This window comes from Mixophyes fleayi, chromosome 2 (assembly GCF_038048845.1).
Source record: "Mixophyes fleayi isolate aMixFle1 chromosome 2, aMixFle1.hap1, whole genome shotgun sequence".
NCBI lineage: Eukaryota > Metazoa > Chordata > Amphibia > Anura > Limnodynastidae > Mixophyes > Mixophyes fleayi.
The window spans coordinates 222,908,885-222,936,536 of NC_134403.1; the positions used below are offsets into that span (position 1 = coordinate 222,908,885).

A 27,652-nucleotide genomic window follows, 5' to 3' on the forward strand; every position below is an offset into this window, starting at 1 on the left:
CACCTGGTAGGGGAAATAGAAGGAAAAAATACCTTCTCTGTATTCCATAAATGCAGGTTCACTGATCACAATATTAGATCCCCAGTAGGTACATGTAGAAGTTCCCCAAAGTCACCGCACAAGAGCTAAGTGAAGAATTGTCCACTAGTTATAGCCCCTGGGATGAGCAGTGTTACCTCAATATGGTGAATGAAAGTAGTAGGGCCTCAACGAGTTGAGTTTCATACAAGAAACTTCATCAGGAGAAAATTTTGGATCTAGTGTTTGTCTGTGTTATAAACACTAGGTGCTGTCATCTTGCGCGTGTGCCGTAGATGCTAAGCGCCTCCACCTTGCACGTGCGCCTCAGCATTATCGAGATATCATGCTTGCACGGTCCCATGGCATGTATCAATATTACATTAATATAGGTAGAAGGGGCATGTTAATATCTAAAGCTAGTAATTTAGTTCCGACTGCTCAGAACTTCTAATACTATAGTTTGAACAGTCTGTTTAAACAGTTTTTACACATCCATTATCTGACGGTGTGCAAGTATGGGCAATGAATATATACTTGGTATCAGACGGCCATAATAACTGGGTGTAATAGTACTAGTATATAGTGGGTATACAGGTTTGATTAACAAGCCATTATCTGAAAGAAAAAAAGGAAAAAATTCTCCATCAATGTTGTGTTATTTGGATTCTGCACAACTTAGGTTTGTGTGTATGCCATAGCCCTAATTCCCTTTTTGATATAAATATTACAACAATTTACAATATTAAAATGAGATATTAGAATGAGCTTTAGTGTTAATTGGAATATATATATATATATATATATATATATATATATATATATATATATATATATATATATATATATATATATATATATATATATATATATATATTCCAATTAACACTAAAGCTCATTCTACTGCTGGGTCATTTTATGTTGTATTTTATAAATTATATCATACTACACACTATTTTTTATACATATGGACTTGTTATATGTATTTTAGATGCATTTTATTTGTATTGAATATATATATATATATATATATATGTGTAAATAAAAACATATAATGAATTAGGTATTCTTAGTAAACCATGACGTCATAAAAAAGGTGCTATCGCATCATTTTTATTTAGTCCTTGTGGTGCTGGGGTTCCAATCTCAAGTATCCAAAACATCTCTTTGCGAGAGCCCTTTTTTTTTTTTATTAAGAGATCATCCCCTCTTGACCCTACTTTAACATGTTCAATGGCTTTGAAGTTTAATTCATGAAGATCAGATCTCTGTTTTTGGAGGAAATGTCGAGAAACAGAATGACTTTCTATTTTGTTTTTTAATATTTCCAATGTGTTCCTGTATTCTTCTTTTCAAAGGTCTTCTTTTTTTTTTTCGTTTCTCTCACGTGTTTTAAACCACAGGAGCATTCTAATAGATAAATAACTGAAGTGGTGAGGCAGTTCATGAATTGTTTAATCTGGTAATCCTTGCCATTGTTTTGATTGTTGAAGGTTCTATTCAGTGGATTGACAAATTTACTGTTTGTAAATGTTAATGTTAGTGGTTACATTTGGCGAACTCTTTAATAGCTGAAAATGGATTATTTAACTTTTTCTCCGTGAGCATACTTGAGGCTAGAAGGTCTTTCACATTTCGATTCTTTTTAAATATGACTACTGGTTTGGCTGGAAGTATGCTACTTAACATGGGGTCTTTCTTTAAGATATCCCAATGTTTGTAGGTGCTGGATTTAATTTGGGTTTCTCCACTATTATATTGAGTGATAAGCGGAACAAAAAAAAAATATATATATATATATATATATATATATATATAATTTGTTACGTGTTGACATATTATGCAGCTCTGTACATTGAGGGGATCATAATACAAATAACCTACAATGATGTAAACCACAATAGATAAAGATCAATCTCCTCAAATGCCATTACAATGTAAAAGGTGTGGGAAAGAAAGGTAGTGGAGTAACAATTATAGCTGCTGGTAGGGAAAGTGTGTATGGCTACTATAAGGCAGGAGCATTTTCTGCCACCAGTATTAAAGCAGTTATTAGCAACTGGCATTTCTGTGTGATTATCAGCGATATGATAGGAGTGAGGAGAGACAGTGGAAAGTTTAGACAATAAAGATGAACTAGTCTTTGTAGAAATCTTGAGTGTCAGCTGCTGGCAACCATGAGCGTCCTCTATTTACAGTAAGTGAACCTTCTTCCTGTTCTGGTTTTGGAGAAGAATTTTTTGCTTTTCTGGTGCATGGACCTTCTTGTGGTTATCATCCAGGTTGAAGTAGCTGTGCTCCCAATATATCTGTTTGGCATCATGCTCACTGCTGGACACAGTCAGGACGCAGGAAAAGAAACCGAAATGACAGTTGAACTTACTTGGTCCAGCAGCTGAACGAAGATGGTATTCTAGTAGATCTTCAAAGGTAGGACACAGAGCTGATCTAAAGTGCAGCCATCTCTAACTGCCACCCGCATAATATTAAAGCTGTATAAGAAATCATGTTGAATACTTTGCACTGATACGTAATTAATTTCATATACAGTTTTAATTGTAGAATACAAATTTATATCCACATGTAAAAATTGCACGCATGCCTTTTAGGAATTAAGAGATTCTGTTCTACTAAATAAATTCTTAGCAGCATATTGCCTTGGACTTAATGGAGTACAACATCCATCTACAGCATTTTGCATTCAAACTTCAGGCTGTGAGCACTAGAGAATCAGCATGTTTCTCCTTTTCCACAGGGTCCTGAGCATGTCATTACCCCTTTCTTGCTAGTGTTCATTATCCACATTAATGGCGTTGTCTTGTAATATATTTTAACAGTATAATTTCTTTTATGTCTTTTACAGGAACCTATGCTTTGCTGCCCCAGCTTCCAGCTGTAGGGGGCAATGAAGGAGTAGGTGTAGTTGCAGAAATAGGAAATCATGTGTCATCTGTCCGGCCTGGCGATTGGGTAATTCCAGTAGACACTGGTCTAGGTGAGAAAAAAAGTGGTCAACATTGAGATAATTAAAGTTTTTCTGCTAGTCTCCTCTTCCCTCCCTGTCCCAAACTCTACTTATAGTTAGATGGCACGAAGTCACACCTATAATCACATTTAAAATCTCCAGTCACAGAAACATTATGACCAAATCAGTAATTTCTAAATTTTATCAGTATCGTACAAGAGGTTTCAATGGACCCAAATGGCCAATAAAAAGTATTCAAAGGCAAAATATACCTTTTTTATATTTAGTATTGTAGTACTGAGTATGCATCATAAATTCCATAAATGTTAAGAAAACATGAGACGCTCATTTGTTTGCATATTGGTATTAGCAAAGATGGAAGCCAATTTTTTTTTATTCGGCCAACATAAAATGAAATTTTAGCCAGAGATTCCATCAGAACAGTACCCCTAGATTTCGAAATTATGGATATTCTAGAATATATGCTTGACTTTACCAAGGAATAACAATAGAATGTACAGACATGGGAGCGCCATTGGCTGAGAATCAACTATGTTATTAATATTGAATACCTTTCCATTTATCCTGATCAGACAGGTATGACTATTCATTTGCCACTGATGAGGTTCAAATGGATTTGTTTGTAGAAGCTATATCCGATTGTCTGAAATAAATGTGTATGCTTAAGGTAATATGTCCCTCAAAAATAGAAAAGTAACTATTCCTAAGCCTATACTTACTGCTCTTTACCTGACCTGTTTACCACAGTCCAAACAAGTGTTGATGTCTCTATGTTGTGTGATTTTCTTTGTTCGGAATGTAGGACAAAGGAGTGGTTGTGGACCGACAGACCTATAGTATGGGGAACAGGGCATCCCAGGGCTTTTTAGATTAATTTACATTTCAGCCAAAACTTTTTTCCTTCCATGTAATGTATGATGACGTTATAGACCCTAGAAGTAAAGTTTACATTTTATTTTGGTATATTAAGTGTGATCTGGATCTTTGAGCAGTTGATGTGCCAGACTGTATTAAGTAGTTAGCTCAAAATTACAGCATGTGGGAAACCAACCAACATATGTGACACGCGATAATAATCTGACTGATCGGATCATGTCAGAAGATGACCTCTACAGCCTGTGTGGGCAGTTATCTTCAGACTGCACTAACATGCCTCATTTAGTGATCCAGCTTCTTGGCAAAATGGCCACATCTAATTTGGCCAACTATATATGGACGAAAGGCAGGATCAGCCCACCTGGCTTCCTTTCGGTCCACTCTAAACTGTGTGAGATCTAATAATCTGTTCCGAGTTTGCCTGTGGTGTCAAGTATATCTGGAAGTGCTTCAATCAGCTAGAGAGAATAGGCACATACCAAGGTTCTGTATGCATGAAATATTCTCTGTTTGTATACAAAGATACAACATTTTATAGCCTTCTGAATATATGAATCCTACATCACAAGCACACAATAGTCTATGGAATGCGGATTAGTCTCACATATTCTTGAGGTGTTTAACTTTCTTCCCCTTCTCAGGCCAGATGTGGCAATTATTCTTATCCCAAGGGGGGTTGGAGGTTTATCTCCTGTCTGCCATATTCAAGGTCATGTGTGCAGCTACAAACTGATAATGAACCCACTTGTTGTGCATGACTCCTTTAGACAAATCTTGCTACATTCTCACAGGAATTCTCTATGTCCGCTTAACCTCAAGACTGTGGGCTTACATCTTGCAAAACTGCATTTCTGCAGAAAATGAATAACCTCTACTATATCTATGCAAGTTACAAAAATGGCTGAACAAAGGCTTTGAGGCCTTAACAAAAAATCCTATTTAACAACTGTATCAGTAAGCAATGACAGGCAGGGCACAACAGAGACAGGTCTTCCCTTTCACTCAGGAAAGCCTTGATGGCATCACATAATTTCCTTTTATCAGGCGTGAAGTGCATGCTTTAGCAATTAGCTGTACATGGTGTTTGCTTTGAACAGTGATCATGTGGCCAGGAACTAAAAGCCGTGTTGCCTAGCCACATCTTCGGAACTTGAAATTGTCATAAAAGTGACTGCATATAAATGCTCTATTGATTGCAGATTTCTATAAAAAGCCGTACTACACAAATGAGCTGAGCTGTATGTTTGAAGAGATCATCTCTTGCTGTACATGTACAGAAATTTTGTCCTATTTGCTTCTGCTTCCATTTAGCTCTTGCTATCCTCTTAATTTCTTTTTCCTTTTTCCTTTTTTTTTTTTTTTTTTTTTAGTTTGTGAAGAAAGTAGTAAGAGGAAGAATTGAATAAAACAAATGTGTTAAAATGTATAATGTTTCCTAGGCACATGGCGTACAGAGGGTGTGTTCAGTGAGGAAGCCCTGGTCCGTGTTCCCAGTGACATATCTGTGGAGGGAGCAGCAACTTTAAGTGTTAACCCCTGCACTGCATACAGACTGCTCTCTGATTATGAGACTCTTCGGCCAGGTACATGGAGTGGGATATTTGAAGCAATGGGAGGGTAGCTAGCTTTTTTTATTTATGCTGTTTATTTTTCTTTCCTTGTTCCTCCATCGCAGGTGACACAATAATACAGAATGCCAGCAACAGTAGTGTGGGTCAGGCTGTTATACAGATTGCAACATCCCTGGGCATCACCACAATTAATATTGTGCGAGATAGGTATGTGCAGAGTTAGCAGGTTGCATGTGCAAGCAGAAATTGCTGTACAGGGCACAGAGACACGGTGGAATTGAAGATCAATCTGTTGGAATTCCTCTCGTGTGTATCAAAGCACGTTTTAAGCTAGTAGTTATGTAATGTATATTTATAAACTGTATAATAAATCACTGGCAAGCTAGCATAAAGTATGAATACTATGATACTAGTATGAATACTATTGTTGGAATATCACAGGCTATAGATGGTGATTAGAAGATTTCTATACTGAACTGAGGCATATAATTATTTATCTGCAGGACAGAGCTACAGAGCCTTGTGCAGAGACTTCGTGAGTTAGGAGCTGATCATGTGATCACCGAAGACCAACTGCGAAAGCCAGAGATGAAGGATCTGTTTAAGGTAAGGCAAATCATTGTGTCCACTCTAGATCATCCCACACCATCATGAACACCATTTTCATAATTCTGCCTCTTACAGACTTGTCCCCGCCCACGACTGGCATTAAACTGTGTTGGTGGAAAAAGCACAACTGAGATGTTGCGTCATTTGGAGTAAGTAGTCTTATTCATAGTACTGAAATAGAAGGGGCAGGGTTGTAGCTGTGCATAAGAAGTCTAAGAAGATGCAGTTTTTATACTTGTCCATGGTCTGAAGTAGGAACACCATTAACCACATCATAGCACAATGAAACGATTATCTAGTGAAGATTTTTTTTCTGTCTTCAATACTGATTAAGAGAACTTTAATCTGTAAGATGGATAGTGGAATTGGTGTATATTTTGCATATTGGAGCAGCATGATAATCCAGCCAAAACTTGTCTATTAGACATAGTTACAGTGTGCAAAATTTTGTCTGTTATCTTTTAGTTACGGTGGCACCATGGTAACATATGGAGGGATGGCTAAGCAGCCTGTTACTGTACCAGTGGTGAGTATTTGTGTGTGTGTGTGTGTGTGTGTATATATTACCTTTAAAGTGATATATGTAATGCTTTTTTAATTTATTGGTTACACCATAAGTAGAATGTCTTTTTCATGCCTTTTGAGCAGAGCGTTTCTTAACGATCTCCTTAAGTAACTCCAACATGTCATATTTTGAAGCTTTTCCCATGTGAAAATGTCGGTAAGCACTTGGTTTGTCAATTAAATACTTTTAAATACATCTTTCAAATGGCTAACAAACCTTACCTTTTTAGAGAAGTGTTCTTCTAGTGTGTTACTTGCTGAGCAGCCAAGCAGTTTTTCTGACCACTCGGTTCACCTTCTCCTTGACACAGCGTGTCTGGTAGGGAATTTAGATTGTAAGCTCAAATGGGGCAGGGACTGATGTGATTGATAAATATTCTTTATACAGCACCTGTAAATTCATTAAATCCAATAAAATTGTGGTACTTCCTTTCCACTGGTTCTCCCACTAATAGGGAGAGAACACTAATCACTATCAAGGCTGGGTAAGGTAGATGACTTGAGGTGGGCACTATAGAGGGCATGGGGATGTATATGGTGTATTAAAGGCTGCATAGGTGGCACACAAGAATTCTTTAATGGTCATGGTGCTGTAAGTAAGCACACAGTGCTATACAGATGGTGCACGCTACGTTTAAACAAATGGCATATTTGAGAGTTCATTGAGCTGTGTAGGATGCACCTGAACAGACTATACTAAGGATGTTGCTACTTTGCTCAAAGCAAATTCTATCTTTTTTTTTGATGGGGTTGGGCAGATAATGCTTTATAATAACAGCATATAAAGTATAAAACTAGTGAATTTCAAGCAAAGATGAAAAATAATTTTTACAAATTAACTGTCACTTTTATGGAGTTAATGCAAGGCTGTTAATTTAATTCTATTGAGTATAGGGATACAAAATATGTCTTGTTTTCACAAGATTTTACAAAGTGAAATGGCCACAAGCAAAAGATAGGTGTTTTTTTGTTTTGTTTTTTTACCTACTCCATGGCAGCTGTTACATTGGGTTAACTCCCTACTCGGCTGAATGTAGAAAGGAAAAAAGAAACACACCTGTCTGTTCATCCCTGGTGCACCTTTTGCCTGCTGCGGTGAAGATGCTTACATCCTTCTAGTGCTGCCTGTTCAGGAAGAGAACTGAGGTCATGCCGGCACCTGTGGAGAAAGCTGGGTACGTTCCCAACGCTATGATGAGGGCGCATTCGCAGTGTGCAGCCATGGCACATACGGCACAGAGCACTGCCTTTGTGAGGCAGGCACAGTAAACCAAAAAATGGGAGCACACAGATGGTATGTCAATGCCAAGGCAGTATTAAAGGCAACCTGCATTCTTCATGTAGTGGACTATTACTACTGCTGCTTGCAGACAGAATTACTACACAGATGGATCAGTAGCCCATTCCCAGAAATCTGAAGAACACCCATAGGAAAGCCCCTAATATAGGGTGTTTTTATACTGTTCTGTTTTAACACTTTATAGTTGGGTACTGTTGAAAACAGATAATTTTATGTGGAGCTTATGCAAAGGAAAAGTCGTGCAAAAGTTAACCTTGTGTATGTGGAGCTTGTGATAATCCTTTACCAAATTACTATATAGGAGTTCTCTGTACGTTATATGCCCCTAAGAAAGTGGAGGATTGTCAACTTCCAGAACAATTTAAACTTTTTTTTTTTCCTGAATGATGACATCAAATCAATTAACTTTGATTAAGAAACAAGGAACAAAAAAAGGATAGTATGCAAATTGATGAGGATATGGAGACAGTAGGCCTGGTCCATCAGTTGGCTCTCTAGTAGAGTTAGTCTGTCTAATAGTGATTGAAGAGTCATTGAAGAAGATCCAAGGTTATATAACTGTCACAAAATTACCTGCTCCACAGTCCTTTGCTGCTGATTCTTCTGCCTCTGTGTGCAGCTCAGCACTTCCTGGCTCGGGCGGTCACATGATCGTGGCATATACAATCTGCAGAGTATGCAAAGCTCACCTGGACACTGCACCTGTGTCAGAGCAACAGGTTGCTTACTACCTGGCGTCTGGCTCTCTCTGTGTTCCTTGATGTATTCTGATGATTCACTGTGTTTGACCTGGCTTGCTAAACCACTGCTTCTGGATATCCACTGTTGTCTGTGCTACTGTGTATCTGACCTGACTATCCATACTGATCACGCTGCTGTCTGTGCTCCAGTGTATCTGACCTAGTATCCTTGTGATTATGACTTCGAACTCTCCTGTATGCAGTGTTTCTTCAGGGTATCCGACCCGGTGTTCCGCTGATTACAGCTAAGGATTCTTCTGTGTGTGTGTGTGCGCTCTATCGCTCCAGCTAACTAAACCTGCATGCCCCGCTGTACTACACTACCGCTAGAGTCTGCTCTTCCTGGTCCAGCCTTTGGTCTTCTACCAGCCATCTTTCACCTATCATGTCAGTTGGTTAACCTTAGGGCCACGACATGCAGGGCTTCTGCAGCAAAATCCATCCCGCCTTGCGGTGCTTCTTGGTGAGCCCTGGGAGGTGGGTGGGGGGGTTCATTAGACTCCGCACCTTGGGAAGGCCAGCGCTAACTGACTGATTTACATCTCACAGGAGATGTCTCAATGCTCTAGATACAGTCAACTCTGTCCACAAGCATAACAGTAAATCTATGGATAAGGATGATACGCCCATCCCTGTTGCACTGCAAGACTATTTCTAGACCATAATTGAAAACCAGAGGTTTTTTTTTATAATCCTAAAGTTTTAAAGGATCTAGGATATAAGGTGTGGCAAATGTTTTATTCATAACAATCTATCATGAAAAGACTAAACTGTATGTATCTCTTTCAAGATGAGGATGTTTCTAAATGGTCTGGTGCCTAAACTTGATTCAGCTATAGCAAGCCAGTAATAAAGAACCAAAATTCCATTAGATGACTGTGGTCCCCTGAAAGATCCTATGGGTAGAAATATTGCGAGCTGTTTCATTTTTCTTCAAGCAACGAACTTAAATCTGGAATAGCAAAGGCCTCAGTCTCTAGAACAACTTGGATTATGGGCTGGTACCTTACATACGGACATTGAAGAAAAGTTCAATAGATAATATTTATCTAAAATGTGTAGAAATCTATGCAAAAAAAGCATTTATTTCGTTTCTGAAGCCTCGCTGGATGCTATTGTTTTCTCTTCTAGGAACATGACTTCAGCAGTAGTGGCAAGAAGAGCTATTTGACTGCCTCTGTAGGCTGCAGACCGGCAATCACAAAATTGGCTGGCTATGCTTCTGTTTGAAGGGATGTTTCTCTTTGGTGAGAAACTGGACTCCATGGTGCAGAATACTGCTGGAGGTAGGTCTAATCTTCTGCCGCTAGATAGAAGATGAAGACGTTTTCTTTAAATTTAGACAGCAATTTAAGGAAGCTCACAGTTATAGACCTGGGAAACCATATTCCAGGCAGTTTGACTGCACTACTAGAGAGTCCTTTCAGCCCTTTAGAGTTAGAAGAGGCAGGCAAGGATAATCAAGAATACAGTGACTTGCTTAGAATCCAACTTCTGTTTTGTTCCTGTAGGGGGCAGAATTGCATGCTTTGCAAAGGTTTGGAAGCTCTCCACTTTGGATCAGTGGGTACAAGTTGTGGTCACCAAGGGCTACGGTATAGAGTTTCATCTTCTGCCCCAAGAGAACATCATGGTCTCAAATTCATCTTCCTTCCTGGAGAAACAAGCTTTGAAAGAATGCCTTCAGAACCTGTTGACAGCAAATGTAATTGTTCCTGTCCCTGCAAGTCAGGAAGGCGCAGGATTTCATTCAAAAACATTTCTAGTTCAAAAATCGGGAGGTTTCAGAATTGTTCTGGACTTGCAAGTTCTCAATCGACTTGTGCATGCAAGGCATTTTCAAATGGAGCCTGTAAACTCATTTCTCAATGAAATCTGAGGCAAAGATTGTTTAACCTCAATAGATTTTCAGGATACATATTGCAATTTAGCACCATCGGTTTCTAAGATTTTGTCCAGGGTTGTCACATCCAGTTCACCTGTGTTAAAGACAATAGACCTCTTGCCATCTGTAAAATCCCATCTAATTCAGGTATACAGTGCACACTGGAAAATTGATCTGAGACGCACACAGTTGTCTGGAATAATCAGTTCTGTTTTACTGTAACTTGTATACTACTATTTATATAGAATACATGGCATACCCTCTTGTAGTTATGTAGTATAATAATTAACACAATCCTTTACATTGTAGTTATGACCTTCAATCAGTTGTACAAAGACATCTGTAAATCTTTCTTACTTAAGCTGGGTACACACTGCCGTTTTTTCAGCCAATTATCGGGCCAATCACCCGATAAACGAGTGCTCAGCCAGATATCGCATTAGTGTGTATGCTTACACGATGAACGACAATCGTTCCAAAGTACCGCTTGTTGTTTCATTTGGTTGGTTGTACTGTGTAATTTCGTTCCGATCACCTTCCGATACTGCACAGTGACACCCCTGTGTTACCCGGAGGAATCAATGACAGTTACCCTCGCTTCAGTTTCCAGGCTGCATGCTGTGCATTATATTGTATATCGATATGCTATAAGTAGTACAGTGCTAACAAGTGGTTTGAGAAGCGAGTGTTTTCTGACCCTAGAGTATATGAAATGACATAGACAAATCTCCATGAACGCAGTAACGTTAGAATGCCAATAATCTGCAAAGTATTAATACAAAAGGTTATAGGACACTGTTTCTGTGTCTTATGCTGATTTATTCCTCTGCACATTGTTTGGCACAACAATATGGCAAATTTTGGATCTGTATCAGTTCGTGAAGATTATTTCATTCATGCACCTGTCACTTGTGCTGATCCTGGATCAGCATGATTTTCAGGGAGACTCGTTCCAGCATAATGCTTTCGCGGAAGGGGATGAGTATCTTCCCACCATGGAGACTGTCATCAGCATGGCACAAGAAAGTACACTTTTACACTATTTTTTAATTTTCTCCCGTTGTGACAGCAGAGCTTGCTGTCTTGGATAAGCTGGGCAAGGTTTAGAAGATGTCTCTGCAAGTGCTGTAAGAAATTCTTCTTCTATGCCAACTGCTAAAGGGAGTTAAAAAGTAGACTCAAGGTAATGAAATATTGACAGCTCTATAGTGCAGATTATTCCTTTTAACCCATTGTGACAGCTGCCCGACTGAGCATCAAAACATGAAGATTTTGCGCAGGCTGTGTGTGATAGATAGATAGATAGATATATATATATATCTATCTATCTATCTAAGTGGACATAAACTAGCTGTAAGGAAGCACATTAATTTTATGAATAGCAGAAACAATGCCACTTACAACTGTAACCCTAAGTTTCATCAGCATTCAAACATATGTAATGTGTTCCGCTATTCATGTGTTTTTCTGGTAGTGATTAAGATTTATTTCACATTTGAAATATAAAGGGCTAAAAGACCGATATACCTCTTCTATATACCAATGGTTTTTGTCATTTATGGCCAGGCAAAATGTATTGCCCCATGCAAAGATGTAAACTGGACATTAAAACATACACACTTGCTCCGTATGGCATATTGCAATGACAGCACATGAAAGGAGTCGGGCAGCATAGGTGGGGAAGGGAGGCAGAAATTCACTACTATGCATTATTACAAAATAAACGCAACATGGCCTGGAAGCAGCCTCTTCCCCCTACTCTGGCCAAGATAATCTCCAAAATTAATTTCAATTTTGAAATGGAAACCCTGGGTGTCCCATATTCCACGTCAACATCGTCCCCGCTGATTAAGTGGAGAGCCTGGCATAATTATGTGACAGATGGGGAGGGAAATCCATCACGTTCACTTACCTCACCCTCTAATGACAATGACACTGGTGAATGATCTTTTGTTTGATGGGGTGTAAAGTATTAATCAAGCCGAATGTACACAACGTATAGTCAATTGCATTGGATTTTGACGCTGTATTTTTTCTCAAGGTTATTGTGTATGCGTTCCATCCCCTTTATGTACCCTTTCCCTTTTTTTTTTGTACCCCTTTTGAAAAACCTTGAAAAAACCAATAAAAATTTTATTCGTTAAAAAAAATAAAAAAATAAACGCAACATTTTTGTTACATCAGTAAAGGAAATATCATTGTAGCAAGATGCGATTTTACAATGTGGCAGGTTGGATACACTTACAATAAGATATAACAATAGCAGAACAATACTATAATATGCTGTTAAATACTTCAGTGACAGAAATAGTTTGGTCCAAACAATCCAGTGTTACTACACACTGATAACTGTGACTTAATGCAATTCTGGGAATATAATTTAAAAAATGTGGAGTTCAAACAAAGGTAAAGTTGGGTCTTGGCATCAGCTCCCTGCAGTTTACTAGTTCCCTTGTAAAGCTTAGTCTTATTGCGATAAAATAAACTCGCTGCTGCATTTGATCTTGAGGATGTGTTTAGCTGGGAACCAGGAGAAGATCTGAAGGTAATTGAGTGTAGTGTGTACACATGAATCGGCATGCTGATCGGGGCTTTTTTTTTTTCTCTCTTTGTCGTTGGCTAAATTGGTAAAATATCGTATCGTTAGAATTTTGCAGTAGTGTGTACCTAGCCTTAGAGCAGGACAGATAGCTTATCTTGCTGAAAGTGAGTTATATCGAAGTTGTTTCCCAAGCAAAACCAGCTCATCCTTGATCTAATTAGAATTCCTTTAGCTATGAAGGTCTGTTGTTAATCATTTTTAACTAATTGGCTTCTACATTAACTATTTCTATGAAAGCTATACATTGCTTAATTTAAAAAAGATCATATTTCTTTTACATTTGCCTTTCCACATCTCCAAGAACCTTCACCAAGGTGTTTTATTGTCCTTATGGCTGCTCTCAAAGTATGGACAAGATGGCATATGCGAGACCTTCAATTGGATCTACGTGCCAAGTGGGATCACAAGTCAGATTCTTTGAACCTTATGGTCAGTCTTTCAAGGATCACAAAGCAGTTGCTCAACTGGTGGCAACATCCAAAATTAAAAAAATCAAGGCATGACTCAGAACCAGAGAGGGTAATGCTTACAACAGATTAAAGATCTATTGGGGAACTCCTCTGCATGCAGTAATAATACAATACATGTGACAAATACAGGAATGACCTCTCCAAGGGAATGTTCTAGAAATGAGAGCACACAATTCAGCTCTTTCAGTCCCTCCTACGGCACAAATAGCTAAAGATATTTTGTGACAACAGAGCAATAATTGCTTTCATAAACAAGCAAAGAGGCACCAAGGGCAAGACAATGATGTCAGAATTGACACCTCAGATGTCATGGACAGAAAACCATTTGAGATCTTTTTCAGCTCTACATGTAGCAGGCAAAGACATAGCAGATTATCTCAGCAGATATCATGTCCTATCCAAAAATTCAATCTCCCAGATATAATGTTCATGGCAACACCCCAGAATGTCAATGTGTTCCGGTTTTATTCCCATCACAGAAACAGCAGGGCACTTGGAATGGATGACCTATCAGTATCATGGAACTTCAAATATGTTCCATCTTTTTCCCATCATTACTCGCATTGTGAGGAAAATCAAGAAAGTGGCAGTGGCGGTAGTAGCAATCCTCCCATTTTGGCCTTGCTATCCTTTGTTTGCAGTGGCTTGGAGGATGCTTCAAGACAAACAATTGCCTCTACATGCAGGCCAGATCTTTTACACCAGGGATCAGCTCTTAACCTGAATTTTTGATGGCATGTATAGTAAGCGGTCACATTTTAAACACAAAAGTGTATTTAAAGTTATAAATATATTGTTTCAAGCAAGAAAGAGTAATTCTATAATTTAGAGTCTGGAAAATATTAATTCTGTGGTATAAAGAGAGAGAGTGGAGATCTGACTCTCTCTACCCTGAAGGTTCAGACATCTGCACTCTGTATTCTTCTTGATGCTAAGTTGGCATCTCAAAACCTTATTTTCCAGTTTTTATCAAGCCGCTAAAAGTTTACAGTCTAAGATTATACCTTTTGTGTCACCTTGGGATCTCAATATTGTTTTGGATGCCTTAATTTCGGATACATTTGAACTGCTGCAAGATATTCCTATGGATTGGCTCACACTTAAAGTATTGTTTTTAGTTGCAATTATGTCTGCTTGTCAAATGGTAGGGCTACATGTATTGTGTAAAAAATAAAACAAAATAAAAAACTTTTCCTAAACATGAATCCAGATAAGTTTAGTTAAATAAGCAGGATTAGTCTTTAACACGAAGTTATTTCTTCTTTCAATATTGCCGTATTTCCCCATGTATAAGGCGCTCCCATGTATAAGACACCCCAAAATTTGAAAAACAAAATATTACGGTAGTTGTCAAAAAAGGCAGGGAGAGTGTAATGTTCAGCTGCTCTGATTGCGATCAGAGCAGCCGGGTAGCACACTCTCCCTGCAATCGCCCCCCTTCCCCCCACCCCCGCTGCCACTGTACCTCTGTCCACCTCCTCCTGGATCCCCACTGCCACTGTGCCTCTGTCCCCCACCGTCCTGATCCCCGCTGCGCTGTGCTTGTCCACCTCCTCCATGATCCCCGCTGCCACTGTGCCTGTCCCCCTCCTCCATGATCCCTGCTGCCACTGTGCCTGTCCCCCTCCTCCATGATCCCCGCTGCCACTGTGCCTGTCCCCCTCCTCCATGATCCCCGCTGCCACTGTGCCTGTCCCCCTCCTCCTGGATCCCCGCTGCCACTGTGCCTGTCCCCCTCCTCCTGGATCCCCGCTGCCACTGTGCCTGTCCCCCCTCCTCCGTGATCTCCGCTGCCACTGTGCCTGTCCCCCCTCCTCCTGGATCCCCCCCGCTGCCACTGTAACGCTGCCTCGCTCCTGCTGGATACCCCCGCTGCCACTAATGCTGCCACTGTAATACTGCCCCGCTCCCCCTCGATCCCCCCCGCTGCCACTGTAACGCTGCCCTTATTCCCCTGCATCCCAGCTACCCCTGTATAAGACGCAGCCAGGTTTTAGACCCAGAATTTTTGGGAAAAAGGTGTGTCTTATACATGGGGAAATACGGTAATTCAGAGATATTACTACCATTCACAACCAATTTATGAGAGTAGAACAATTACATACTCTAGATTTAGTTAGCGCAACCTCTGCTTATCTTTCCATAATAAGCAGTTTCAGAACGACGGAACAACTTTTTGTTTTTCCCAGAGATTCCTGCAAAGGATGTGCTCCATCAAAGCATACCTTATCAAGATGAATCAAGGATGCTATTGTATAGGCCTACAAGGGGAACAGGCATGCAGTGCCTGAGGTGTTAAAGGCACACTCGACAAGGACTGTGGCTGCTTCCTGGGCATGTAAGGCTCAGTTCTCGGCGAACAACATCTGCAAAGCAACTTGATGGTCATCTCTGCACACTTTTACTAAACATCTTTTAGATGTCTCATTTGCTACTGACAGACAGTTTGGGAGAAAAATTCTCAAACAAGTTGCTCAATAAAGTTTTTCATTCAGTGTGGTTTTTAAGGCCACCCTGTTATTTTATACTGCTTTGGTACGTCTCATTGTAAGGGTTGCCTTGGAGTAGATAAAGGAAATTAATTTTACTCACCATTAATTTCTTTTCCTTGAAGTACTTCATGGCAGCCTTATGTTCCCACCCATGTTCTATATTTATCTTTTCATAGGGCAGCTGGGGTTACTAAAGACCAAGGTGTGGAGGAGGAGTTCCCTTATATGCCTTCCCGATGTTTGTTTTTTTCCTGTCTACACTCAGCTGAGTAGGGAGTTAACCCATTGTAAGGGCTGCCATGGAGTACTTCAAGGAAAGGAAATTAATGGCGAGTGTAAGAATAGACAGATGGGGTTTCTGTATTGCCAGTACTGCTTAATTTATTATAAGCTGGATTTAATAGTAAATAACATGGTGGGTTAAGCAATAGCAATGACTACAACATCAGGAACTGTTACTAAACAATGCTGATTGGTGTAATTTAGACATGTAGTAAAGAGCGACTTACATAAAAAGTGACATACAGCTATTCCACCAAGCCTGCTATAGATTCCGACGGCAGAAGATGCCGGCACTCAGTGACGTTCGTTAAAGTAGCGAGATTTACATTGCTAGTTTTAAGGGAGGCAATGCAAGGACCCGTCATGGCCAAAAGTTTTGAGAATGACAAGCATTGGTTTTCACAAAGTTTGCTGCTTCAGTGTTTCTAGACTTTTTTTGTCATATGTTGCTATGCTATACTGAAGTAAAATTTCAAGCATTTCATAAGTGTCAAAGGCTTTTATTGAGCGTTGCATTAAGTTTATGCAAAAAGTCAATATTTGCATTGTTGACCCTTCTTTTTGAAGACATCTGCAATTCGTCTTGGCATACTGTCAATCAACTTCTGGGCCACTGTCACAAACCGGTCCCATAGTTAAGTGCCGGCATTGTGACTTCCCTCTAGGAACTGTGATTGAGTATACTTTTGTTCTAAGACACTACTTTTACTCAGGTGTTTGCTGCTACCTTGGGTTGGACCTCCTCTCGATTCCCATTTGTTCTGGAGTATTATTTAAATTATCCATGGTCCCTGCCTCATCGCCTGTTCTTCGTGTTACTCAGTCTGCATTAGGTCCAGGTTCTCGGTATCTGACCTCCTGTCTATTTCCTGCTTGATTCCTCATTGCTGTTACCTGCTTGCTGAACTTCTCGTTGCTGTACCTACTTGCTGAACTACCATTTTCTGCTGCCAAGGGTGCTCGTTACTTGCAGTTCCACGCTGGTCTCCTCGCTGCTGTTAAACCTGCACGCTGAATCATCACTGTGAGTTTATTTATCCCTAATAATTGTCAAGTTACCAATTCTGAAGTAGCGTGATGTGATCTGCATTCTGCCTATATCCTGTTGCCTTGTGTTCAGTATCTGTTGATATATATTTACTTCTGTTGGTACCATTCTTTATTCATGGCTGTGTTCTTAGGCAAAATTGTGAGTGAGCCCACTCCCATGGCTGAGAAGCAACCCCACACATGAATGGTCTCAGGATGCTTTACTGTTGGCATGACACAGGACTGATGGTAGCCGCTCACCTTTTCTTCTCCGGACAAGCGTTTTTCCTGATGCCCCAAACAATCTGAAATGGAATTAATCAGAAAACCTGACTTTACCCGAGTCCTCATCAGTCCAATCCCTGTACCTTTTGCAGAATATCAGTCTGTCCCTGATGGTTTTCCTGGAGAAAAGGAAAGGCTTCTTTGCTGGCCTTCTTGACACCAGGTCATCCTCCAAAAGTCTTCGCCTCACTGTGCGTGCAGATGCACTCACACCTGCCTACTGCCATTCCTGAGCAAGCTCTACACTGGTGATGCCCCAATCCTGCAGCTGAATCAACTTTAGGAGACTTTCCAGGGGATTGCTGGACATTCTTGGGCGCCCTGAAGCCTTCTTCACAATAATTGAACCTCTCCTTGAAGTTCTTGATGATCCGATAAATGGTTGATTTATGTGCAATCTTACTAGCAGCAATATCCTTGCCTGTGAAGCCCTTTTAGTGCAAAGCAATGATAACTGCTTGTGTTTCCTTGCAGATAACCATGGTTAACAGAAGAACAATGATTTTAAGCTCCACCCTCCTTTTAAAACTTCCAGTCTTTATTCTTACTCAATCAGCATTACAGAGTGATCTCCAGCCTTGTCCCCATCAACACTCACCTGTATTAACGAGAGAATCACTGACTTGATGTCAGCTGGTCCTTTTGTGGCAGGGCTGAAATGCAGTGGAAATGTTGCAAAGAAGTACTTTGAAATTAATTGCAATTCATCTGATCACTGTTCATGACATTCTGGAGTGTGTGCAAATTGCCACCATAAACTGAGGCAGCAGACTTATAAAATATTTTGTTTCTTTCTCAAAACTTTTGGCCATGACTATAACCCTTTTTACAAATGGTTTAACATTATACAGCTGTCCGGTCCTCGCATTGCTGGATACATCAAGGTTTTAAACAGAGAACAGATATAATTGTAAGTCTTCACCATATTATCCCAGGTCCCCTTTTTACTATGAGTGTCCATGTAACAATGCTATGTGTTTCCTCAATAGAAACACACACAGCCTAATTTAAAATAAAGGTCAAGTTTTTAACTGTAGGGTGCAAATTTGCAACTGGGCAAACCATTTTGCAAAGCAAGGGGTGAAAATACAATTTGTTTCATGCACAGAAAATACTGCTGCTTTTGCATGTAGCACACAAATGCTTGGCAGCTTTTTTTTTTTACACTGTGATTTTAAATTTGACACCCTTACATCACAATATGATTTTTGCGAAGATGCAAAATTTAACCTTTCTTGCTGGGCCCAGCGTGTTCAGTTTGAATACTGTGGGGTAAATGTATCATAGTGCGGGTTGTACAAGTCGCCAAAAATCGGCGAGATGACAGCTTAAATTTAAAACGGCGCTGCCTTGTAAAGTGAAACTTCCCTTTACAAGTGAAACTTCCCTTTACAAGGGAGCGCCGCTTTAAATTTAAGCTGTCATCTCGCCGATTTCCGGCGACTTGTACAACCCGCACTATGATACATTTACCCCTGTGTGTGTGATTTTGAGTGGCTGGGGAAGTGCATAATGCCTCCAACTTTATTGGTTATATAAAGGCTTTAAAACAGAGCAGATGCTTTTGTTTCTAAGGCATGTATACAATACACAAAATGGAGTAGGCTGGTGTTCTCCATTTAAAAAGCACTATTATTAAAAAGTCTAAATATTCGTGGTCCAAATAATTGTTCTCCATCGTCCATCAAATTCCAAAAGTTGCAAAAGACCAAAGATTCTTCTTCCCCCACATGCTTCCTTTGCCAATATGCTACAGAAAGTCAGATTATAATCTGCACAACAAATATATCCCCCAAACAGCAACTGCTATTGTTTCATTACTAGTTTTGAATAATGAAGTGCTTCCTATTTCTTAACTTTAGACAGTTGGAAGCCATAGCTTTATTTATCTGAAGTATTGGAAAGTCCTCTAGTAAGTAACTTTTTTTTTTTTTTTCTGAGTGTGATATGGTCACTGGTTCATTAATCATTTTCTGTCTTTCTTCATTTTTTTTTTTTTTCAGAGTGCTCTAATATTTAAGAATGTGAAGCTATGTGGATTCTGGGTAACTCAGTGGAAGAGAGACCGACATCACAGTGCGTATAAACACACAAACCTAAAACACCATTGTCTATAACAAACTTTCAAACAACTCTGATTTTCCCACATGCTATTTGCTTGTGGTTTCTGTATGACATTGCTTCTTCTTTTTTTACCATAATTTTTAGATAGAGAAGAAATTACCAAGATGATCCGGGACCTCTGTGATTTAATCCGCAGAGGGAAACTTGTTCCTCCGCCGTGTACCCAAAGGCCCCTGGACGATTTCTCCCAGGCTCTATGGGATGCCCAGACACCATTCCTCTCCCGTAAACAGATATTGATTATGTAATCAAGAAGTGTATTGATTTGCTCATGTTGTATGCCTCAGATCCTAATAACCAGAATACAAAATGTATATTTATATAGGTATTTATAGATATATATTTTTATGTCTGTAAACAGTCTGTGAAACTTTAAAAATCCATTACAAATTATAATGTGAAGTGATACTCTGAAATTATATATATATATATATATATATATATTATTTACACATTGTATTTATTATCTGTTCCTTTTTTTGTTAATGTATGTATATAATGTATTCATATTAAGTTTTAATATGTATGGGAATTCATGATACATTTTTTTCATAGATCTACATTACTTTTTACACTTAGTAGTGGTAGCAAGGAAGTAATGTAGTTTATGAATGAAACAAATACCATAATATATTACATGCAATCTGGAAATGGTCTAAACATATAGGGGGGAATTCAATTCCGTACAACACAGATAATAGTGCGCGGCCCGCGTTGTTCTGAAGAACAGCGTGGGGAATTGAATTCACACCCCCCCCCCCCCCCATAGATTGCAAAATAATAAATCTCATCTTTATGCAAAAACATAGGTAGAGTAAACTTCTCCTTATGCAGATAGTCTTTAAGATGGATGGTGGCAGTTCTGTGCATTTATTGCTATATTTCAGTCATTTATAGCTAAACCCTAAAATATTAAATTTTCTTAAACTTCACAAATGTAGAAATGATAAATTAGTACTTGTAACCTGACTTTCATTTATTCTACAACCGTGTGTGTGTGTGTGTGTGTGTTCCTAAAGCCATGTTTACCATGCACTGTCCATGGTGGGTTTTGTTTGTTGAGCTGAACATTGGTTTCAGTTCTGATTAAGTATTTGTGCATGGACTTTGTTTCTCTGATTATTTTTTGGTATGAATGACTTCTCCAGACTCTTCTGTTTTTTTTGATTCTGTACCTTTTTGCCTTTAATGTTGCTGGGGTCGGCCTATTTGTATATGAGTTGTCTACTTCTGTTTCCCTCTCTACTGTATTGGTGAACATCCTGAACAATGGTTTTGTGAACTAGTGACAACAGAATAGTGGTAAGCCTATTTGCTTTATGATAGAGGGTTCTGCTATGGGTGAAGATCATGCAACTTAGACCATAGTTTTTCACAAAGGGGTTAGTGAACCTAGATATGTGTAAACTACTCCCAGTTTAAATAGGATCTGAATATAGTGCCTAATAAGCACATGGCTGAGCAAAGTCCAGTATCTCGTTTAAATTGTTCTGTGTCTTCACCCTTAGGTGTGGCCTTATTGCGGCAGGCTTTTATGACCGTCATTTAGGATCCAACTGCAATAATACTTATTTGTTCCCTGACTTAGTGGCATCAACTAATAAATGGTAGGAGTTGAGGCCTGAACTTCATGTCCTGCAGAAAAGCCATATTCCTGATTACCTAATGTGCTCATAGCAAATGTTCAAGGTTAATCCACTGTCTTGAATTGTAAATTGAACATAGTATGAAATGACGTCGCCGAAATCCAAAAAAGCACTTATATTTCTGGAAACTGTTGGGCTGCAGAAGGGAATAGGTAAATGGTTGTAAAGCATGTACAGTGGAGACCTTATTGGTTGCATGTAAGCAACCTGCAGCCAAACCATGACTGATTAGAGGTTGGACACAAATTAAAGGTATCCTGAACTACTTCTTTCTCAGCTGGTCATGTGACATCTCTCAGTCAGGTCTTATGAGACAACAGCTTTCAGAATATATTTATTTTCTTTTAATTAAAAAAATAAAAATCTAAAGAATCTTCTTAACCACTTTTGAGGAACAACTTTTTTTTTTTTTTTTTAGTCAGACTAAGCTAGAAGTGAAATTCATTCTACCAAAAATATCCAGGATCTGTCCATTGCTGTGAGAATTAATTTTTGCTCCCCCCTTTTCCTCTGTATATCTATTTAAACATGTGTTCAATAACTCACTTTAGAGCTTAATGCAAATTAAAGTGTCCTTATTAACCATATATGTTTATATTATCAGCTTTAATTAATGCCTATTTCCTAAGCTTGTACACATATTGTTGTTCTATAGAGAAGGTTTTTATCTCTGCATTATAATTACTATAAGAAAATACTAATATGGGAATGAAGTGTAGCTTAGCATTCAACACAAAATACAGTTCCCTTTTAAAATATGAAAAATATCAATAGGCAAACTAATTTGTACCAGGTATGATATTCAAAGAAGTTATAGAACTTCTTTTTCTCCAAATCAAGATAAGAAAGGTGTGTACCCAACTGTTTCTTATGGAGAAAAAAATATCAAGCTTTATTGGACAACTGATACTTAAATGCATTTGTCCAAGTCAAGGCCATTCTTGTTTCCACGCATCCGCTGGAGTTTTGGGGATTGGTCATAAACACCATTCAGTTTGTACTCCATCCAGAAAACAGGAGGCTGGTTACTCAACAGTCAGTAGGAAGACTCAGACAACATCAAGTGACCTCAGCAAGAATGTGTTAGTCAAATTGGTCATGGGTCTATGTGAGCAGATTTTCTCATTGGGACAAAAGCCATAGCAGACTTTTTGAACTAATCCACATGTGCCGGAGTATCTTGCATAAACTATGATGGTGTATAGTGCAGGATAACCTCAATGGGGGTGTATCTTTGAACACTCCTCATGAGTTTATTTTTACAACCAATGCCAGTTGTTTTGGGTGGTGAAACTGTCTGAACCAAGAGACCATTCAACTGAATTGTTTCCAGCAACAAAGTTGAATGCCAACTATGCAGATATTGAAAATGGATGACTTAAGTTTTACTAGTATTCTAAAACACAATGAAACGGGAGTTGGTCAATTGGACAAATTTTGGCCAGGTATATTAACAGACGGGGAGGTACACATTGCTCTCTGTTTTTCTGAGATCTTTCCAAGGGCCAATACGAAGTTTTCAGTGTTTTTGTGCTGTTCCAAGAAAAGAGAGGGAGTGATGCGGATGTATTTTCAATTACCTATATGTTCCACCTAGCCTACTTCTTACCAACAGTCCTCTAATTTTTCATGTTCTCTGGAATGTGAGGGAAAATACATGTAATCTTGGTAGCTAAAGACACTTTGGGGCGTATTCAATTGTTGCTCCGGCCGCCGGAAGAACGAGCGCGTTAAAACTATTACCGTTTATACGGTAATTACGCGCTGATGCGAGATGAAATTCAGCGAGTAAACTACCGTATTAACGGTTTTTACGCACAAGTTTACCGTATAAACGGTAATAGTTTTAACGCGCTCATTTTTTTGCGGTCCGGAGCAACAATTGAATACCCCCCTTTGGTTCTTGCCCATATTACCGCTGACATAGGCACCATGTGGAAATGTCAAGCTTGCTTTCCTGAAGTGTCAAGCTTGTATTAACTGTCTGGAATTTGACAGGGATGAGATGAATGCAGTAGAGTAGAGAATATTTTGGTGGCTAGAAACAAGTCTTCTTGCAGAACATATTAGTGAGTATGGCAATTCTTTAACGGTATAATGAGAAAAAAATCTTAATTCTCCCTCACCTAAAATAGTGATTGTATTCCTCCAAGCAAGACTGGAGATGAATCAGTCTGGGGACTTTAAAGGCAGGAATCCCATTTATTTCATCACACGCAGAAAAAGAATGGTCCAAGCATACTCTGTTAATAAGATCTGTAAAGATCACAATGCTTCTGAAATTCAAAGTTTGATCTAAATTTGGTGTGACAACCTTAATAATATACCACTTATTTTTATTTTCCTGCTCTTTGAATTTAAGCAGTAGTGAACCCTTTGTGTAACTTGTGAACCCCATTCTTTTTACTGTCTAGGAAATTGCCATAACAAATATATACGAATACTCTTTGGAGCTGCTGGGCAGGATTCAGTTTGAAATGACAACACTCACCAAATGTGTCTAAGACATCCAAAGGCAAGAGGGTTGTTCCACCTAGCTGCCAACTGAGGTTCTGCAATGTTGGTATGATTCATGGTTGGCATGGCATCAGGAAAACAAGCAATTTGGACCTCCAGGAATTCTTGAGGCAGATTGTAAGGAATGGTGTCCTTTTCATTTAATGTTCCACTACCTGTGCACACCCCAAGGTGCCATGGACACTTTCCTGCAGGCACCTCACCATTCCTCCTCTATCCGCAGTACTCCTTGCAGCCAGTATCCGATTATCTCTGATATTCCTGTGCAGTTTCAGCATTATTTGGTTCGTACCATTTATCTGCATTTTGATCAATAAACATTCTTTATCTCATCCTGGGCGTCATAGCTGTTACTTACTTTGAAGCGTGACGTGCAGCCATTCTAAGGCACTCCCTTCTACCAATTTTTAAATGAGCAAAGTTGGAATTTCATTTCCCCACTTGCTTTTCAAGAATCTTGTTTTGTTTGCCAGTTTATAAACTTCAACTTTGTCCCTCGTGATTCTACATTCTCCATTCTCCAACTTGAGCTTTGTCCTTCACAACCTGTCCTCTCAGGACTAGGCAGCTTGGCTGGTCGTGGTGTGTCTCTGATAGCTAGCCAAGTGCATATCTTCTCGGTGTTACCAGCATTGTGACAATATACATAGTTTCATACCACTCGTAGTGTAATCTTATTGAACTCTCCCCTAAAAGGAAAATTCTGTTTATACAAGAAACCAATATTATAAAGATGTACTTTCTAAATTCTGTAATGGATAATTCCCATGTGACCATGCCAAATCTTGTTGTTCCTTCTTCCTAGTGATTTAACAATGACAAGTTTTTATTTCGTAGATATACAATGTGATAGTGCTTACAAGTAGAGCTTGTTCAGCTATTAGTGTTTTAGTGGGCTGTGTATGAAGTAGGGATGTGCACCGGCGACTTTTGAGGTCTCGTGTTTTGTGTTTTGGATCCGGATTTTCGTTATTTTTGAGGTTCGGATTTGTCTCGCAAAACACTTGACGAAAGGTCTCGGTTCGGATTTAAGGTATTGGATTCGGATTTTTTTTGAAAAAAACATAAAAAGTTTAAAAATCAAGTTTTTGGGCTTATTTTCACTCCTAGGCTATTATTAACCTCAATAACATTCAATAACAAGCATTTCCACTAATTTACAGTGTATTCTGAACACCTCACAATATAGTTATTAGTCCAAAACGTTGCAACAAGGTATCTTTCTGGACTGCGTAGAGGAGTGGGTCACCACAATATATATTAAAAACCCTGAACTTTTATGAATCGCACCAATAATTGTACCTGGACTGCGTAAAGGAGTGGGTCACCACAATATATTAAAAACCCTGAACTTTTATGATTCGCACCAATAATTGTACCTGGACTGCGTAGAGGAGTGGGTCACCACAATATAAATTAAAAACCCTGAACTTTTATGAATCGCACCAATAAATGTACCTGGACTGCGTAGAGGAGTGGGTCACCACAATATCTTAAAAACCCCGAACTTTTATGAATCGCACCAATAAATGTACCTGGACTGCGTAGAGGAGTGGGTCACCACAATATATTAAAAACCCTGAACTTTTATGATTCGCACCAATAATTGTACCTGGACTGCGTAGAGGAGTGGGTCACCACAATATCTTAAAAACCCTGAACTTTTATGATTCGCACCAATAAATGTACCTGGACTGCGTAGAGGAGTGGGTCACCACAATATATATTAAAAACCCTGAACTTTTATGATTCGCACCAATAAATGTACCTGGACTGCGTAGAGGAGTGGGTCACCACAATATCTTAAAAACCCCGAACTTTTATGAATCGCACCAATAAATGTACCTGGACTGCGTAGAGGAGTGGGTCACCACAATATATATTAAAAACCCTGAACTTTTATGATTCGCACCAATAAATGTACCTGGACTGCGTAGAGGAGTGGGTCACCACAATATCTTAAAAACCCCGAACTTTTATGAATCGCACCAATAAATGTACCTGGACTGCGTAGAGGAGTGGGTCACCACAATATATTAAAAACCCTGAACTTTTATGATTCACACCAATAATTGTACCTGGACTGCGTAGAGGAGTGGGTCACCACAATATAAATTAAAAACCCTGAACTTTTATGAATCGCACCAATAATTGTACCTGGACTGCGTAAAGGAGTGGGTCACCACAATATATTAAAAACCCTGAACTTTTATGATTCGCACCAATAATTGTACCTGGACTGCGTAGAGGAGTGGGTCACCACAATATAAATTAAAAACCCTGAACTTTTATGAATCGCACCAATAATTGTACCTGGACTGCGTAGAGGAGTGGGTCACCACAATATATTAAAAACCCTGAACTTTTATGATTCGCACCAATAATTGTACCTGGACTGCGTAGAGGAGTGGGTCACCACAATATCTTAAAAACCCTGAACTTTTATGATTCGCACCAATAATTGTACCTGGACTGCATAGAGGAGTGGGTCACCACAATATCTTAAAAACCCTGAACTTTTATGATTCGCACCAATAATTGTACCTGGACTGCGTAGAGGAGTGGGTCACCACAATATATTAAAAACCCTGAACTTTTATGATTCGCACCAATAATTGTACCTGGACTGCGTAGAGGAGTGGGCACTGGGCACCACAATAAAATATATAAAAAACCTTCAACAGATCTGCATTACACTACACATACGGCTGCTCCTCCATCCTCTCCATCATATACATGTTGGAGTTTTAGCGTGTGACAACCTCTTGTTTTTGATAATGTCAGTGCATTTTGAATATTTTTCAATTTGCCCCACACCACTGAATGTACTTTATCTATGATACGCAATACGCATCTATCTATCTTGACTGCGTAGTGTGGTGGCCCCGGTACACAATTTGGTACCGAGGCCACAATATAATTAAAAAACCCTCCACGTGTCTGAATTCCACCAAACAAGTATCTGGACTGCATAGTGGGGTGGCCCCGGTACCCAATTTGATACCGGGGCCACAATACCTCCTCCAAACATGGTACAGACAATTCGTCATTGAGATCCCAGACAGACAGGGTCAAAGTGTTATTGTTTGACTTTGTAAACCCAAAAAACTGTCCCTGTTGCACATAGTCGTGCAATGAAGACTGACTTTTTCATTTAAAGGCACGATCTTTCAAGTGTAGTGTTTGTAAGTCTAAGTCATATTATACTTTTGGTAAAATTGGTTTATTTTGTTCCTCTTTATGGTAATTAATTAGTAATAGAATTAAAGTATGAAATAGAATTAAAGTATGAAATAGAATTAAAGTATGAAATAGAATTAAAGTATGAAATAGAATTAAAGTATGAAATAGAGTGGTATAGAGTTGTAGTGTGGTATAGATAGAGTGGTCCACACAATATAATAATAAAACCCTCAACTGGTCTGAATTCCACCAAACAAGTATCTGGACTGCGTAGTGTGGTGGCCCCGGTACACAATTTGGTACCGAGGCCACAATATAATTAAAAAATTGGGCATCAACTGTCACCGTTGTTTAATATCTGATACACCTAAATATGGACTGCACAGTGGAGTGGCCCCGGTAGTAAATTTGGTGCCGGGGCCACAATACCTCCATCAACCCTCTAAATCCCACTCCACTGATGGCGGACACCG

The 27,652-nt window shown here is 39.2% G+C and overlaps 1 protein-coding gene across 5 annotated transcripts in view; it reads left to right on the forward strand.

The window, feature by feature from the left end:
* Positions 1-20,797, forward strand: part of MECR (mitochondrial trans-2-enoyl-CoA reductase) — a 29,497-nt gene extending 8,700 nt beyond the window's left edge. For 4 of the 5 annotated variants that reach the window (XM_075195511.1, XM_075195514.1, XM_075195512.1 and 1 more), the window contains exons 3-10: positions 2,882-3,013; positions 5,320-5,463; positions 5,556-5,658; positions 5,955-6,057; positions 6,136-6,209; positions 6,526-6,586; positions 19,713-19,785; positions 19,918-20,797. In XM_075195511.1, the coding sequence (XP_075051612.1) occupies positions 2,882-3,013; positions 5,320-5,463; positions 5,556-5,658; positions 5,955-6,057; positions 6,136-6,209; positions 6,526-6,586; positions 19,713-19,785; positions 19,918-20,081 (854 nt within the window). In that variant the 3' untranslated portion in view covers positions 20,082-20,797. Of the gene's footprint in view, positions 1-2,881; positions 3,014-5,319; positions 5,464-5,555; positions 5,659-5,954; positions 6,058-6,135; positions 6,210-6,525; positions 6,587-19,571; positions 19,622-19,712; positions 19,786-19,917 lie in introns of those variants that run through there. The other variant, XM_075195515.1, reaches the window with a different exon arrangement.
* The last annotated feature ends 6,855 nt before the right edge of the window (positions 20,798-27,652 follow it).